Raw genomic sequence first — 18,502 nt, forward strand, 5'->3', positions numbered from 1 at the left:
TAGTCAGCTGCATCCAAAGTCTAAGTCTGAAGGAAATCAAATGCTCCAAACTGTGCTTAATGTAGTTAACTTTGCCCTTTAGGTAGGATAAACCAGTAAGAACATATTACACAGTGATTAGATTAATTCTTGAGTAAAATTCAGATGGCTGGCTCTATCTGTCTATTTCAAATTATTTCAGCGACGATCATTTTTCTCGTACTCTGCTTTGCAGCAGCAGCTGCTCAAGAAAAACAGCAGTTCTCTGTCTGGGGTGAAGTTGACAGCAACTGGGGACAACGCTGCTGTCAGAGTTCAGCTCCCAGTTCTGAAATGCCATTCTACTGGAAATACCAAGGAGCCTAAATCTGGCTACATATACCACGGGATGTAAAATATCTCTATCTCAGCTTTCAACAGAAAGCTCGAGTCTCATGACATTTACTCCTTTGGCCCCTGTCAGTCTTCCTCCAGACCCCGCAAATGATGGGAGCTAGCTGCCATAAATGGTTGGAAAACAAGATGTTGTTCTCCAAGCACTTGGAAATGAGCAGCACTGTTTTAGCTTAGAGAGACCATGGCAAGGAGCCAGGGTGACAGGTGCCCTAGAAATAAAAATGAGGATCAAACTGTTGCCAATGTAAGCCGCTGCTGTCCTCCTGACCTGTAAGAAAGGGTAGCCCATGCTCGCCAGGTGTAGCAGGAACAATGGACTAGAAAACATGAAGACATGTTTGCTGGTAATACCTGAAGTGTCTCCTCAACAAAATCCATTTGCAAAGGAATTTCAGTGGGTCTCATGAGATGCAATCCTATTGCTAAACCTTTATAGGGCCTGGCAGCAAGCCAGCTTGATGCTGCTGTGACATCAGAGTGCAGTTCGTTGAAATCCAAAGGCAGCAAGAGTTAAAAGCACAGATTCCTCCTAAAACTCCATGAGCTACAAACCTCTTGTGTGGGCAGCAGCAGCAACTAAATGCACTGAACAATTGGCTGGCCTTTGGAAACAGAGGTGGGAAGAGACAGGTCATGGGGGACTGCCTGCCCTCACCCCCAGGTAAATAACAGCACAGTATCTGCTGAGGTTTTCAGTTAAAATCCATGAGACAGTTCTCATCATTTTATCAACAGCCTCTGGAGACAGCAGCCTCTGACCTTTATCAGGAAGAGCACCCTTGTCCTCTAATCACAGACTTCCTGGAAAATGCAATCTAGCTGGCAATTAATATAGAATGGAAGGGGGGAAGGGGGAAAAAAGCCTCCTAACATCAAATTATCACTGCAATATGTTTTAAGTATGTCCCCACCAAAATGCAGAATTCAAGCAGATTCTCACAACCTATTTCACTCCCACAAGCATTATTTAACAGTTTCCACTAAAAAGATTTTTCTCGCCTCTCCCTCCACCAGAAAACCTGCCCCCTCCCACCCCCAGTCTTGCTTTGCAGATGTTGCCTGCGGCAGCACAGCATCTTGCTGTGAAAGCTCCAACACAGGGGTGCAGAGCGTGACCTGGGCAGAATTACATGTGCCATTTCCACTGGGAAATCTAAGAGACTTATTAAGCCAGGACAGTGCCGATTAATCTACTAATGGAATGAATCAAAAGTGTGTTCCTGGCCCCTTCCCTTTCACATCCCAAAACCTCGGGGGAGCTGAAACCATCTGGCAAATGCCTACTCTGAGCAACATTATGCTACTGCTGGAAATACCTCTCCCTTAATACTAAGAAGAATGAAATCATCTTCCATCCACCAGGTATTGTCGGGAGCATCTGCGTAGCTGGCTGAGGCAGGCTGCTTGCACACAGCATCCTTGCCCAGGCAATGCAGAGCTGCTCACTCACCATGCAGGAGAAGCCAGCAGAGCAGAGAGCGATCCCGTTCATTCACTCGGGGTCCTGCTGAAGCTGTGCTTGGTGTAAGGCACACAGGGGCAGATCCCAGCCGCAGGCAGGCAGAGGCACACTCCCTGCCCAGCCTGAGCAAATGCTCCTCCTCAATCCTCTCACTCCTTTCTTCATGCAGGTACAGCAGCAAGGACAGGTTTGTTTATGTTAATTAAAGAGTAATAATAATGATCTCTCTTCTAAACACATTCATAATGGAAATCTGACCAGAGAGCTTACAGGGAAATCAAAACATCAGACCAGTTCAAGGTCCATACACAGCAGATATTACTGAGACAGAACGAAGGACTGACTCAGAGATGCTGAATACCCCACACCATTTGAGTAATAAGGATGCTCAGGAAGAAACAGAGCTGAGGCAGCTGTCACAAAGAAAGGATCTTGGGCACTTCCAAGATCATATAGGAGCAGAGGAACCTCCTATTTTACAATTTAAACACACACCAAAAAAAAAAACACCAAAAAAACCAGAGAAAGAGCAGTCATATGGCTGTGGAATAATGTCAGCGCTTTTAACTGTCACAAAATAACACAAATACAGGGCAAGGGAGTCAAGAGGTCCTCCATGCTCAGGGACAGCACAGAGCATGTTTAGACAAACATCCATCAGGAATTTCCTAACTTGTTATTACAGACTCCTAGAAACTGGAACTCTGATCCCCTAAATTACCCTTCCACTACTTCACTACATTGAATCATAAAATGTTGGTTTACTCCACAATATCCAATTTAAGCCTTTCTTGATACTAATTAAGCTGTCTTCAATGGACATAGTAAATAATCAATCCCCATCCTCCATATTTTCTACTCTGTCGATTTTAAAAGAAGGAACAAGCCTGGTATTTTCCTATTATGTCAGGCTCCCTGAGCCTCCTTTTCTTGGTCTTCCCTGGACATTTTCTAGATTTCACCTGTGTAACGTCCTGAAGTGCCTACAAGCAGGCACAGTGCTCCACTTGCTGTATTAAGCTGCAAAGAATAACTGTCTTCTGCAGTTTACTTGACACACCTGGAAATGCATCCCAGGTTTTCAAGATTACAAAAACCAGCACCACATACTCAGTTTGTTATCTCCTATTACCCCAGATCTTTCCTTGGATATTACTGCTTAGCCAGTTAGTCTCCATTTTATACTGTATATACAGTTCCTTTTGTTAATACTGCTTGGTTTTGTTTAATTTCACACTGTTGGATTTCAGGGCATTTCTGGAATTCATGGTGATCTTTCCAATTTCTAATCCTACCTTCCAAAGGCTGCCAGGCCCTGCACATACATATGTTCAGTCACTGTTTTATTACCCTCAGTTTTGATGAGCACTAGAGAACAGCAGAGCAGGCAAGCCAGACCACGTTAAGACTCCAGATCAGACACACACACACAGAAAAACATGATATAATTGTTTCACATACGCTTTTCCAATGAGGTGCTCAGCCCCTTCTTAATTTCACCTTTCATTTGTCTAGTTTATGTAAAGGTCATGTTGGACTATGTCCAAAGCCAGTAGCTTTCTCTGTCTGCCAGGCCTGCTGCCATGTCAAACAAAAAACCAAAATTGATCTGACATGATTAGCACTTAAAAATTAGCAATGTATGTCTGCTGTTGGCTTAATTTCCTTTAGTAAAGGATCTGACCACAAGCATCTGATCTTTTCCAGCATCTTTCCACATTCTGTAACTGCACTGATCAACTGAATCTCTTGGGATCTCTAGCCACCTTTAAAAAAATTAAGATTCAAGAATAATATTTATTCACGCACATCCTCTTCATTCACTTGAAAGCTGTGCGATTTCATGATGCGCAGAATGCACATTGGGGAAAACTCAGCACGGCAGCCCCTGCCCAAAGGAGGGACCATCTCTCACAGCGCCAGCAGCGCTGGGCAGCCCCCCTCCCTCTGGAGCAACCAGCTCGGGCCAGGATCCTGCTCCAGCCAGGAAAGCCTGGAGAGTGCCTGCTTGGGCTCCCCTCTAAAAGCAAGGCTATTCTGAGCGCTCCTCCTCCAACCACCCTCACGGATCTGCCTCTGCTCACAGATCAAAGGCTTTTGTGGAAACCTTTTCCACCGTGATTCTTCAGCGAACCAAACGGCGACACAGGACGCACGAAGGGGCTGCCCTCTCCCCATCCCTCTAAACACAGCTTCCCTCGCCCACAAGAGCCGCTCCAGAAGCACCCATGAGGAATCACCCCCAGACCCTTGCGGGACGCCAGAGGCCGACCCCCGTGTCCGTGCGGCGGGCTGTGCTGCGCGGGGCAGCCCGAGGCGGCGGGCAAGGCCGGGCCGGGCCGGGGAGCGCTGGGCTGGCCGTGCGCCGGCTGCCCTCTCCCGGCAGCGCAGCGCCAGCGCCGCCCGGCCCGCGGGGCACCCCCTGGCACGGCACGGCACGGCACAGAGCCCTCTCCCGGCAGCGCAGCGCCGCCCGGCCCGCGGGGCACCCCCTGGCACGGCACGGCACGGCACAGAGCCCTCTCCCGGCAGCGCCAGCGCCGCCCGGCCCGCGGGGCACCCCCTGGCACGGCACGGCATGGCACAGAGCCCTCTCCCGGCAGCGCAGCGCCGCCCGGCCCGCGGGGCACCCCCTGACACGGCACGGCACGGCACGGCACAGAGCCCTCTCCCGGCAGCGCAGCGCCGCCCGGCCCGCGGGCACCCCCTGGCACCGCACAGCACAGAGCCCTGGCTCCCAAGAGCGCGGGCTGTCCAGCAGCAACGTGCTGTGGCACTTCTGGGTACCTAGAAATAACAGCTGCACAGGTATTATTCAAGTGGGTTTAAAAAAATAATTTATGTCTATGTATCTATATCCAGATCTATATCTATCTATCTATCTATATATATATCTAGATAAGATAAATAGATAGATATGTATATGCTGAGGACCCCAAGTGCCCCTCATCCAAGAGCCTTAAAACCACCCCAGTTTTAAGTTAGTGATGTACGGAAGAACTTTTTCCCCATTAAAAAACACCTAAAGTACGAAGCTGTTGCCACAGGATGCTGTGGATGCCAAAGGTTTAGACAGGCTCCGAAACCATTTAGAGAAATTCAATATAGAAAAAAATCTATCACAGGTGACTTTAAAAAAGAATAAAAATCCATAGCCAGGAAATCCCAAAGCCACAGGATTGCTTCAAGAGCACAGCAGAGGGGAAGTATCCCCGAATCTTGGCGCTGCTCCCTCTGTTTTAAGTACTTGCTATTAGACACTGTCAAAGCCAGAACACTGGAAGGCAGAGACCTTCTGTCTGACCCGGAATAGCTGCTTTCATGCCCTCAATAGGATATCATAGCTATCAACAGGCCATTTTCTCTGCACCATTTGGTTTTAGTCCTACAACTGATCCAGACTACTTCTAACACACACGCCACACTCTGGCGTAATCATTCAGAAGGGAAAATCTAACCAAGATGCTGTCCCTCCTGCCAAAGGAACTGATGGGCTTGGGAATCTCTAAGATAAGACATGGAATAACACTCATATGGTCACCACAGGAGAAAAAGTGGTCTCCTGGTATCTCCCAAGGATGACTCACGTCTCCTCTCTTTAACCCTTAAGCAGAGACGAGAAAATGCTTGAATCAGAGGACTCAAACATGAAAGGAATTTGTATTACATCATGCAAGCCCATTTCCTGCCAACGCCTTACAACCCCAGAGCTTTGGCCGCACTATTCATCAGCAAGGTATTTGTTACTTCCTTTGAGAAGCTGTTTATAGGTCTTAAGGAGCTTACTTCGAGGAAGTCTTCCCATGTTTCTGAATTAGGTGCACTTCTTAACTATTTCTTCTCTTACAACTTTTTTCCACATTTCCACATTTTTTCCACAATCTTTTGTTATTGATTATGAAAGGCATGCACTGGCAATGGAGTTCGCTGGATATGTTTTTGGAAGGTATTCAGGGCTCTGTAAGGAAAGGATTCCGTGCCTTGTATTCAGAGATTAGAAAGGCAGCAGACATGAGGGAAGAGGGGAATAAATATACAGCCAGAGTGATCTACTTGCAAGACTCATGTCAACTGCAAGACATTGTGCTTCCTCTATTATTTAAGGGGTTTGATGCTAGGAAATCTGCTAAACAAAGGAAAGGAGAGATTTGGGGAAATGAGGCTAATATAAGTACACAGACTTGGTTCAGAGTGAAATTTCAGAAGGTTTATAACAAGCTAAGCTATTTGGTGGTTTGTGTCTTACAACTTTTTTAATCCCCCTTATAACTTTTTTAACCCCCTTTTAATCTTAGGGATATAGTCTGGCATGAGAAAACAAGGGACCACTTCTTCATGCTTCAAGTGATCTAGCAAGTCCCTGATCAAGACAGTTCTGGGTTCAGGGGAGATGCATCACCAGATTAGTCTCCGCAGATCTTGCTTTTCCAACTCATCCTTAATTGTTTAAACTTTAATCTGTAACCAACTCCTCCTTCAGTTTTTAGCTAAACATTCTGTTCTCTATCTTCCTTCTCAGATACTAAAATTTACTTTGTTTTAACTTAACTCTCTTCACTCTCTCAACACGTTTTTACCTTCTGAATGTACTGTGAGTTTTTAAGCAGCATGGGATGCAATCTGCTAAAGGACTTCTCAGGTTCCTTCCCTCCTGCAGTGTCAAATGGCTTTCCATAAGCACACCTGAACTGGCCCAAACTCTGCATAGCTTCACAGTGCAGTACCATCCCAGCAGTTCTCCCCCTACACACTCTTGAACCCCTTTGTGTGCAGCCACCTCACAGATGCTTCTCACCTCCTGAATACACTGGACATTTTTGCCCAGACTACACTCTCTGAAATGAAGCTCATTATTTTCTATGGGATACTGCAGCTAAGTCAGTAATAGAATATCCCTTCAGTCCTGTCCAGTACAGTGTGGAAACACTTCATTGCTTGCCTGAAGAGGGGCTGTAGGAGCCAGGACGCAGCAGATTTGGCAGACTTACCCCAATCCACCTAATTTTAAACGTAAGCAAAGTGCTTAGTGTAATTTTCCCTCATTAGCTTGGTCCCATCCCAGATTTCAGGTTGATTGCTTTCAAGCCAAGAGGGACTCTTTAAAAGTACTAGGAACACCAAGCCTGGTCTTCTCCATTTTACTTGGAGGATCTCAGAAGCTTCCTGATCGTTGTCCTGGCTATTTACTCACAGAGCAAGGTGTTAAGACTTTATTTGAGCCTCTCTAGAACCTCCCTCTGCCCCTGAGTTTAATAATTTGTATTAAATACACTTTTCAAACAAAGAGTGTAAGAAACAAACAACCCAAATCCACACAAACAATGCTCCTTTCTAGCTCCTGAATAACTTTACACTTCCATTGCCACCACCTCACAGGTTACAGAGCCACATAATATACACACTGGAGGTTTTATTTTCATGGTCAGTTACTAGGAGGAAAGCAAATTAAAAACTAAAACTTTTCAGGAAGACTATTTAGATTTGAACTTTGAGACAGGGAGTCTTTGTTACAAAAATGATCAAGCAGGGCACTAGAGAGACTGTGGTTGGTGCTATCATGGTACAAGTGAAAACAAACAAGTGACCAAACCATTTTTCTCCAGGATGACTTTTGTTTGCTTCATGGCAAGAGCATCTCAAGTCTGTTGGTACTAAACCAAGAGATTTTTTGTGTGGATATCCTAATCAATGCTAGGCCACTTAGTTGCTAATCAAGTTGTGGAAATATTCCCAAATTCACACTTCATCCACATAATGGAGAAGAAGAAAAGATAGGTAAAGGAGTCTCAGACCACACAAATGAGGGAGGACAGGTTTCTCCCTCTGAATTCTGTGTGGAGATCCCTGCCGTTTGCTGCCAAAAGACCACCGATGAGCAGCAGTGCCTCTGTACAGCCAGCTCCAACAGGAAGCCCAGTGACCCGCTGTCCTGCCTCCCCATGAGAGCTCTCACACACCCTTCATCTCAGGATAAAGGTCTTCCTTGCCAAACTCCCCACATCAGAAGGACTGGGCAAAGAAAACAAACAGGGAGGGAAAAAAGCAACGGGGAGGCTTCCTGTTCTCACAGGCTGCCACCACTGCTGTTCATTTTCCCCTCACCAGCCTGTGGCCCAGGGAAGGCAGCGCTCACATCCGCCTGGAGCCGGCGATGCCCCGTCAGATATTCCAATGCAGCAAGGGAGTGAAGAGCCAGGGGAAAGGCTGACAACTGGAGAGGATTTAACAGCATTACACCTTAAGCTTGAACTCAAAACTGAGAGGATACTGGTAAAGCTGTTCCTAGCAGTTGCCATAGGCAGCCACTACCTTGGGCTGCAGCCTCATCTACATACAGGAGAACAACAGGTCAGGCCTAGGAGTGCTCAGATGGAAAACCAGCCACTGAAATTAAGCTATTGAAGGAAATGTCACTTGTGATAGGTAATGATGTTTCCACCACATTAGCACCAAGCCAATGGTTCAGTTTGATTTAAGAATTGTACTTAGGGAAGTACAAGCTTTTAAAAGAGGCTTCAAACCAATATCCTAACCCGTTGTGATAGCTGAGGATCACTTTCCATAACAGAAGAGGTATAATAGCTCTAACATCCTGACCCAGTTCTGGTGTGTGCAATTACCTCCTGCTTCCATAAACTCTCTCTCCTCCTCTCTTCCCTTTAGTGGCAGCTAAATAAGGTGTTCTTGCTCATTTTGCTTCCTGTTGGGGAACAAAATTATTCTGTGCAGCTGCCAAATTCTGCCATGGAAGTGCCAGTATTCAGCACTCTAACAAATCTCAGATATCATGTCTAATACACTTGGACATGAAAAGCACTAGAGCAATATAATATAGGCCTTGGCTATATACAAAATGAGCTGGCACAGTCAGCATGCAACAGCCTTCTGGAAGAAGAATATGTATTCTTGATGAGTTTGTCTGTATGTAAAAGCTGTATCAGTGCAGCTGTACCAGTCATTTTCCATGCTGAGACCAGCTCAAAGTACCTCAGAGCTGTTTGTCACAGCTCGGGAAATGAAGCAAAGAAGTCTTGGTTCACTGCATTTTAGGCAGGCGCTTGCATTACAAAAAGAGAAATACCATTTTGTTGGCAGACTTAACAGAGGGCTGAAAAACTGAATAGTCCCAAGGGAATACGCTCTCCTCACCAAAAGACCTAGTTCTCATCTCAGCAATGTTACACTATGTTACACCAATGTTCTGTCATTTTCCCTTTACCACGGGCTTTGTCCCTGCCATCAGCCTAGCTCTGGGAAAAGAAAGGGTATCCTGCCATTCCTGAATGGCCATTAGGCACCCACAGAGCAAACCCTGAATTCTGAGAACAGTCTCAGAGAGCTCTCCAGCTCCTTACGGGAGTGTAACATAGATCTAGTAGTGCAATACTTCAGCAACAGAAAGCACCTTTTTAGGCAAACTTATACAATAATGATTTAGCACACATGCTCCCCTATGACCTATAGCCACAAAAAGTCCATCAAGTTGGCCCGCTGGTGGGGCAGAGGAGGAACAAGGGGGCTGCACAACCACCCAGAGCTTTGGGTTATCATAAAGCAATCACACAACACCAGAATTCTGTGAGGAAGAGCCTCAACATGAACCCCATCTCACTTGCTTCAGTACTGCTGCTCGTGCATGGTGACAACAGAATGCTTCAGTACACGGGAAAAGATACAAAATAAACTCTGTTCTGGAGACATAAGCATTCCCAAGTGGCCAAAGTGAGGACTCAAACCAATCACAGATTTCCACTGGCAGGAATAAAAACTCCAATAATCTGGAACATCTGGGTATGATTTAACCACTAGAGGGTGTAAAAACAGCACAGTGAAAGGTTTGCAGCCAGCAATTTAACAGCATTCAGAGCCTGAAGGGATGAAAAAGGCATTCAAACAAATGAAGGAGGAGTAGGATGCTACATAAAGTGAAAGAAAGAGCAGAATTTGACTACTGTGGTCACAGGATGAAAAACCCTAAAAATAAGTTCTGCTTTGTTACTCCTCCTTAAGAGAACAGTGTGGGGAAAAAACCACAGTACAAATACTTACAGTAAAGTAGTGCAATGGGGACGAGCATGATACACTGACTTACCCTCACCAGCTCAAATCCAGTTCCTAATGTGAGGAAATCCAACAATTGCTCCTGTATCTCATGATTACTTTGTTACAAGGTTAGGACCCCTACACATATTCCCACATCACTTCCTCTTTTCCCAGTGCAAAAAAGCAGGTGATGGATCAGCCATTGCTGATCTCCCAGCCTGTGGCAACAGAAGAGTTCTTTTTCTGCTGCTATCAAGTTAAAGGCTCACAATCAGATTAGCTAAAAGCCTTGAAACCTCATTAGTGAAAACCAGATCTGAATTTAAGCTGCTTCAGGGACACAAGCAAGACAGAAGGACAAATACTTACTACAGATCAAAATGTCAGAGAGGAGGAAGAAAAACCAAATTAAACAAAAAACAGCCAAAAAATATTTTTACAAGCATTTGCTAAATGAAAACATACAAGTTAAACTGCAGCTGTTTGTCCTCCAAGAAAAAGCTATCTGCCACCTGAAATACATGCACACTTGCTAGCATTCATTACTCCCCATGCTCACCCATATAGAGCTCCCCAGGGCTACCCAAGCTGTAATTCTCATTTCACATCCTGGCTGTAGTATACCTTCCCATGCCCACCCATGCTGATCTAGCAATCTGCCAGCAATAGAAGTTCTGGACATTCAAATCAGAAGAGTTTTTATGGGATGAGAAACAGGAAACCTGTGAAGTGGGATGCACTGGTAGGTATCAAAACACCCCTAAAAGGGTAGGTAAAGTGAAGCACCACAATAATGTACAGAAGGTGCTACTAGAATGGGAAAGCCAAAAGATACGAGCCACTTTAAGGATGTGACTGGCTCTGCCTCACAGCCTAGCTTACCTCACTTAGGCTGGACAGAGTAGGAACACAACTCTCACAGCATCCCAGTGTGCAGTATTTATTTGTGCTAGTTAGTAGTTCAATATATCCCAGAAGACATTCTGAATAATTTCCTCCTATAAACTCTTACTCACATACCAGGCACCAAAGATTTAAGCTCTTCAGTTGCTGAGGCTGCACTATGCTGTACTTCCTTCATAAAAACATCCCCCATTAAGCTGTTATTACATATACCCAGACCTCATCAAGAGATGATGAAAATCACTTTCTTTATATAGCAGTACCTGAGAGTATTAAAGAATTTGATTTTGGTTTTGTTATTTGCTCATTACTGAAATGTGCTGCATTATTGATTTTCCGTGCATATTAATTTCCTGCTACACTGGTTCATACTCTGCTTTGCAGTAGCACTGCAGAACACTGAAAAAAACTTCATTCTAAGAAGGGAGATTTAATGTGTGACAGTTCTATCTTACAACCATTAAATTTCATTTGTTCCAAAGCATCTCCTCCTTCCATCGTGCAAATTCATCAACTGGGATTTCTGTCTTCTGTCAGGAGGCAAGAGAATGCTTACAGATGCAGTGCACTGAACAGTGTAATTTTTACTGCTGTAGGAACACATCCTGAATAAGAGCAAGGGGCAGGGGCCCTGCAGGACATGAAAGGAATGCAAGACAAGTTCACAGATATTAGAAACAATCCAACAGGACGTGTCATTCCCTACTCCACCAGCAAAGCAGACTCTCACAAAAACTCAGTGTTGTTTTGCTCCCCAGATGCCAGAATTACAGCAATAAGTATAAAACAGGGCCAAGCATGTACTGGCACTGAACATCTACATTCATTAACACTGAGGAGATACACTGGGAGCTTAGGACAGGGATTCTAAGCTGTGACATTTTTAAGTATCAAGAATTTCCTGAGCTGTTAGTAACGTGGATGATATTTAACCCCTTACCAGGCACCTTGCCACATATTGCTGGAAGCCATAAAACCCCAGTCAATTAATCACATATGTCTCCACAAACAATCCACAATAGAACAAAACTATTTTCACCCCATAACATGACAGCCAGGAAACTGTCAGACAAAACACACCTAAGTGTACAGAGATGCAGGGACACACACATTTACTGCAATCAGACACTTACTTGATTGTCTCTTGCTGGATAGCCATGATAACCTGAAGTCAGAGGCTCGTTCTGCAAGACAAGAAAACAAAGAGTGAATGTAGGAGTTTCAAGGAATAGAAAGCAAGGAAATATAGGCCTGTCTTAACTCAGCCAAAGACAAGACCCTGCATGAAATGGGGGAAGAATGAGCTAAAGTGTTCTGCCAACTTCCTTTTTTCCATGTAAGCCAATACACCTAATATTTATTTTCAACTGCATGTGTCAAATTGTGTAGAAGGAAAAAAAAACAATCAAAGCCATAAAATAAGCATTAAACTAAACCTACTCTACCCTCTGTAAAATCAGTTATGTATAATATTGGTCCTTTTCCAAAAAAATTTTATATGCAAACACATTTATTATGATGAAAACTGAAAAAAACCAGAACATAAAATTACAGAAGCTATTGTGCACCTCGCCCAGTCTTGAAGAAATGTTTCCCTAAACATTAGCTGTAAATGTGTCATATTTTTTTCCTCTTCAAAACAATATTAATAGTTTAATATGAAGTTAAAAAGTAGTCAATGTAACTTCAAACACCCAGTAAGCCTGCACAATATCTCAACACTCTCAACAGGAAATCAGTCCTCTAGGTCTCATTTCTTCAGCCCAGAAGGGATTCTGAGCCCACATGTTTGGTGTCACATATTGGCAGCTCCATCATCCTCTCTGCAGGAATATATGAACCTCCAACACTTCTGGAATTTCTCTATGAAATTCCCAGACCCATCTCTATTTTATCAGTGCAATGAGGATGAAGATAACATAATACTTCCTAAATTTTTATTTCTGTTTCCAAATTTATTTTTTGGTTCCTCTCCCTCCAACACATCCTCATTGGAATGGGGAAAGGGCACTCACATGCCTTTCTGTCTGAGCAGAGGATAAACCAAACTGGACAAAGTCTGTATCAATTCCACCCTGGTACCCCAGTGCATTCACAAGCAACTCCCAGCAGAATGCTAGGAGGAGGAGGAGGAGGAGGAGGAGGAGGAGGAAAGGAAAGAGTCACCCTCCACAATCACTTTCTAAGTCTATCTCCTGTTATGACTTGTGAGGAGGAACTCAAGTAAGCCCTGCACTTTCTCCAGCAGCTCTTGGGGAAGGAGAGCAGGGAGAGAGAGGCCCTGACAAAACACAGCAAAACAATCTCAAATTGTCAAAAGCAAATACATTATGGGCATGAAGCTGACTGGAATGTACAGTCACTGTCAGGAAAGAGATTTTGTTGAATGTTTAAAGTTTTGTGCTGGGACATTTGAGTGAAAGGCCAGCTCTTACCAGAGAGAGGTCTCCTACCCTACACACAGCCACTGGCACAAATTTCACAGTTTGCACAAAATGCAATTTAACACAACTCCTGCTGAAAAGCAAGGTGCTATTATTTCAGCGCAGAGATTAGCAGTGCTATTTAAAGTTTGTATCCATCCTCCTTCTCTTCCTCTTTACCTCAAGCCTACCCAGGGGATTCTCTGTGGAAACCTGCCAGGAAACAATCACCCTCTCCTCATGCTCTCATGCTACAGTAGCATGCACAGTATGAAAGCTTCAAGGACAACAAAACTTTTAGCAGCCAATTTTTGGGGATTAACAGTAATTAATTAGGCTGGCCACTGTGTGAGCACATTCTTCTCAAATACTAGCAGCCAGAAAGCAGGTTAAGCACAAAACTCCCAAAACTACTCGGAAACAGAAAGAAAAACACAGAAATTGGAAGAAGCAAATGGAGACAATCAAATACAACATCACTCAAAGTTTAAACTATGAACTTAAGAACAAACAACACCATGATGGAAATGTACATTGGTCTTTTTCTCCCTCAGTGTAAGTACACCTTATAAGCACTGTGATTGGTTATTCCACAAACTGCAGTTTACAAATGTATGTCTAAATACCATAAACATCCACCCTATATCAGGAGAGATGGTCTTCTCTTGAAAGACTATTCCAGGTATGCTTTTAACAGTACTTATACACACACCTGCATGGTCAGTATCTCAGACAAATTCCTGTGCAAGTCTCTCAATACCCTCAAAACCAGAAAGATTTCTACAAAGAGAATAAGGAATTAATGGACAACTTGCCCTAATGGATATTGAGGATATGGGCAGTGGTTGCAAGCTGAAAGTTACAATAAAGAAAGAAAATTATAATTGTTATTTTCAGGATTATGTTCTTCACATAAGGGACTAATAAAGAGGGACTATCATCACAAGGCTGTGGCAGAAAAGAGACAGAACTGAACTTTGTGGGATTTCCTGAAATCACAGAACCTGGATGCCAAGAAACCACAACCAGAAACGGAACAGTTTCGAAAGCAGAAGCAAATCACAAAAGTGTGAATAGAAAGATGATTACAGAGATCTGAGTGCAGTCCACAACATATAAGAAGCCAGAAAGAAACAAGAAAAATTGAATGGAGGGGGAAATGCCCCACATCCCACAATCTCTACTTTGTTTTTTGAAGGACAAACCTCACAGAATGCAGACTGGTAATGTCTGAGGGATATGGTTGCATCAGGAGGTAAAAGAAGAGGTGAAAGAGTGTTCCATTAGTGAGAGTTCCGAGATAGCAGAGGTTAGAAAGAGGGCAGCAGCTGGAGCACTGAGGTCACAAAAAGGCCAAGGATATCTCTTTGCCTTTCATACAGCAATGCTACCACCAAGTACTGGACTCTTTGCAAAATCCCTGCTGTGCGTATCATTGCTCTAATTGAACTTAACTCTCCAAGAGAAGGCAGGAAGCGCCTAGGGAAACCGTCTCCTGCCAATAATCTCCAGTGCTGCCAATTTTACAGGTCACTAATGGTGAATCTGGGGCCTGCTGCATAATTATTCCATACGGAGTTTGCTTTTGTTGAAAACTAAACAGAGCAAGAAGTGAAAGCGTTAAACTCCTGCAACTGGAACAGCACAGTCCAGCAACATCCACACAGAAAATCCCCTGCTAGTATGCAATCTAAGGCAGCAGAGGCTGGGGATAGCTCAATCTCCTCCTCTGACTGCACATGAACAAAACTAATCTCACCAAATGGAAGTGGGAAAGGAAGAGGGAAGGTTTGACACAGATAAGTACCCACCACAAACATAGAGGGACTCTGCCTTCTGGCAGCAGCCTGATGGGAGAGGGAATCCCCAGATAACTCCATCCCTTTCACACAGCTCCCTCCTGCCAATTACATTCTCTTTCAATGCCAACATGCAGCCAGACATTCATAAAGAAATTGAGTTAGGTAGCACTAGCCTGCAAAATCAAATCAAACTGCCACTGGGATGTTTCATTACTTTGTTTACCACTGAAAGGCATTTCTCAGGCACTTGCCATTTGCTTTAGAGTAGGGAGAATAAAACTGGAAGCTAATACCAGAAATCAGCTTTCTGCAATACATATCGGGATTTTATTCAAACCATATTGATGATCTCACACATGAGCTTCCACACTTCCATAGGATCGGTGACCACTGTGGCTGTACCCCAGCGACAGCCCCTGTGCAAGCCAACTGGATTTGACGGGGTAAAAGTCACAACTCAGTCAAATCCACTAAGTCTTTACCCCCATTTATTTCAAGGTTTTCCCATTCTTTCATTGCCCAGCCTTGCAAACACAAGACCTTTTTCACTGGCACTTACAATAGTAAGTAAGGTCTGCCACAAACTGCAAGTCACAGGTACTGCCTCAGGTCAGAATATAAACTCAGCACAGTCATTTGCAGATGACTGAAGCTCAAAGTAAATCCTCCTGCATATGCAGAACATCCAGGCTTTGGAGTTTTTCGGAGTTTTGATACCTCTCAACTTGACACATTCTAAGAGCTGCTGAATTAGACACATCTTAAAAACATAAGAAATTGCCAATCAACAAAGATGCCATTAAGAAGTTATCATCTCTGCAGGTGGCACTAACTTATGAAAGGCCTCAAAGGACTGGAATAAAGTCATTCCTCTATGGAAAATGTCACAACTTGAACACATAATGGAAGGTCTGAAAGTCCTTCTACCCTTTTCCTAAAATTAAAACTAAATTTTAGCTTAAAAATGCAATAATCCTATTTTTGGACTAACCTGACCCCAGAATCAATCAATTTTACATCACAACTTGCCATTTTGCCAGATGCAACAATCACTGAGGCCTGATCAGGAACTCTTTCCTGATAGCCAAATGAATCCTAGAGTCTGCAGATTAAAACTTTGCTCGTAGGAATCGTTAGCTTAGTGAGTTCATCCACACTTCCCCCAGCCAGAAAATCAATTCCTGCTGAATCCAAGCTTCAGCTTCAAGTGCTGAGTCCTTTCCATTGCAAAGATAATCTCAGAAACATGACCAAGCAATCTCTTCCCTGGATCTGCAGCATTCCTGCTTTGTGACAATGCCAGGATAAGTGGAGGGAGGTTAATGTAGTCCTTTCAAGTTCCATAACCACCTGCTGGGTTCCAAACAGCAGCAGCAAAACTCACAGGAACAGCTCATCTGTCTCTGCTCTGCCTGCCCCCAAGAGCTACGGCTGGTGCAGCAACCTGGTAGCTTGGAAAGAAGCAACCAGAAGGGAGAAAGCCAGAAACCCTCGGACTGCACAGAGCAATGAAAAAAAGGCAACAAGAAATTACTTGTTCCTCCCAAAAGCAAAATGGGATTTTGAAGTGATGAGATAGCACAAGCTACACATTTATCAGACTTGTACTAGACAAACAGAAGGCACTTTCTCAGAGCACAGTGAATAAGATGTTCACAATGCGAGAAAAAAAAAAAGCTGAAAACACTGGCTACGAAGCTATTAATCTGAAAGTGACAGTTGCGAAAAAGTAAAGATCATGAGCCAGACAGAAATCCCAGTGCTGTTCATCACAGCCCAGTGGTTTCACCATCTTTTTTGTTTTACTTCTTGCATACAGGAAAGACAGAAACCCTGTGTTGGGGAAAGGGGGGGCAGGTGGGGGGATTGTCTTGAAAAAGGCTTTTTAGTATTTAACTGTGGCAGAGCACTGCTAAAACTGTAAAGACCTTGATCTTATTATCAGTTGCTAAGAAAATAGGGAATTCTTTATAAGATCCTTACTTGCACAAGTTATTGCATATAAACAAAAAGGAAATAACCATTTCTTTGTCCAAGTGTATCTGACACATTCAGTGTGCCTCCTCAACTGTGTGTGCTTCTCCTACCCCAACTTGGTTTTGGATAAAATTAATGGGGTAAGTAGCATCTAAGGGTGAATTACCAATTATTAATGAAAAACTGAACCAAGCGGTTTTTAAATGGATCGTAATGTCACCCTTCTCCCTCGATACTTATCCTAATTTGATATACAGCTCTTGCTAATCACTCTGCAGTACCAATAACTGTGTCTATAGTATGGGACGCTTCCCCTCAGCTGTCTTCACTTTCAATTAAACTTGCTTCATGGCTTTGGCTGTTTTCCACATGTGCAGACATCATCTAGGGAAGACCTTCCATTTATTTGCTGCCTTGTTAGTGCCCTGACATCAACAACCTGTACAATTCGCTGGATGCAAGTAGCAGGAGTTACATTTTACTTTTCACCCACTTCTCACCCATCCACTCCCCTATCCCTCCCCCCCTTTTTTTAAGCGTATTTGGGGACTAAAAGCTTGAGATTTTGATAAAAGCCACCCCAACAAGTACACTGTGCACAGCTGCCCTTGACGGCTGGGAAGAATGCTGGCTAGCACAGCCCTGGCTCCCGACACCCACCCCAAAGGCTGAGGCCCCTTCTTGAGGCAGGGAGAAGCAGGGGCACAGCTGCCAGCGCAGGGCTCTGGCTGAAGGGACCCGGTGCTCACGAGAGAAGAGAAGCGCCCCCGAGCTGCTCTGAGCCCAGTAGAGGCCAGGACAGAGGCTCATCCGGCCCCTCTTCCTTCCTGGAATTCTGGCCCTGTTGCTGCAGCGACAGCAGCCTCCGGCCTAGGCCCCCCCCACCCTGCTCCATATCCTAAAAGCCCCGTGTTCTCTGCAGAGCCGGTAGGACAGGGCAGGAGAGCTCCCATGGCCGTGGTGCCTCAGAGGGCTCCAGGGAATGCAGCTCCCGCCTGCAGCCTCTCACACACTCCAGCCCCACAGCAGAAAGGGGTCCCTGTCCCGGGGGTCCACTCCAGCCTCTCAGCTGCACCAAGCTGCACACCCAGCCCCGTAGCAGGCCCATGGCACCCACGGAGCCCACAGGCTGCTGTGGGACGCAGTCCTTCCGCCCGGCCATCGGGAAGGGGCAGGACCCCGGCGGAGCCCGGCCAGAGGCTCCTCGGGCGGGAAGCCCAGTGACACAGTAAAGACAAGAAAGGAAAGTGATGTCAGATTAATAAAAATAGTCTCCTGCCCTGACCAGAGTTTGGATAGTCTGGAGCAGTTGGCTAGGGAAGCCCACAAGGTGGTCAGACAGAACAGGGCAATTTGGGAATGGCTGTAGCCCCGTTGAATAGAGACCCAGTGATGCCACCAAAACGTGTCGGTGCAGTTTTCTGTATTTTGAAATACGTATTTTCTTAACTCCACTCTCCTGGCACTTGGTTTCTGTGAAATCATATGTATACAATAGGAAGAATAACTGATTGGCA

General features: G+C 44.7%; 1 protein-coding gene across 13 annotated transcripts in view; it reads right to left on the reverse strand.

The window, feature by feature from the left end:
* The window catches only part of RBFOX2 (RNA binding fox-1 homolog 2), a 170,484-nt gene that overhangs the window by 123,396 nt on the left and 28,586 nt on the right, over positions 1–18,502 (reverse strand). For 11 of the 13 annotated variants that reach the window (XR_012579996.1, XR_012579997.1, XR_003380731.2 and 8 more), the window contains exon 2: positions 11,917–11,967. The exons of the other annotated variants lie outside the window; for them this stretch is intronic. Coding sequence is in view for 8 of the 11 variants with exons in the window: in XM_074539327.1 (XP_074395428.1) it covers positions 11,917–11,967 (51 nt within the window). In the remaining 3 variants the exon portion in view is untranslated. The remainder of the gene's footprint in view (positions 1–11,916; positions 11,968–18,502) is intronic. 13 annotated transcript variants of the gene reach the window in all.

The sequence above is a fragment of the Zonotrichia albicollis genome, chromosome 4, assembly GCF_047830755.1.
Source record: "Zonotrichia albicollis isolate bZonAlb1 chromosome 4, bZonAlb1.hap1, whole genome shotgun sequence".
NCBI lineage: Eukaryota > Metazoa > Chordata > Aves > Passeriformes > Passerellidae > Zonotrichia > Zonotrichia albicollis.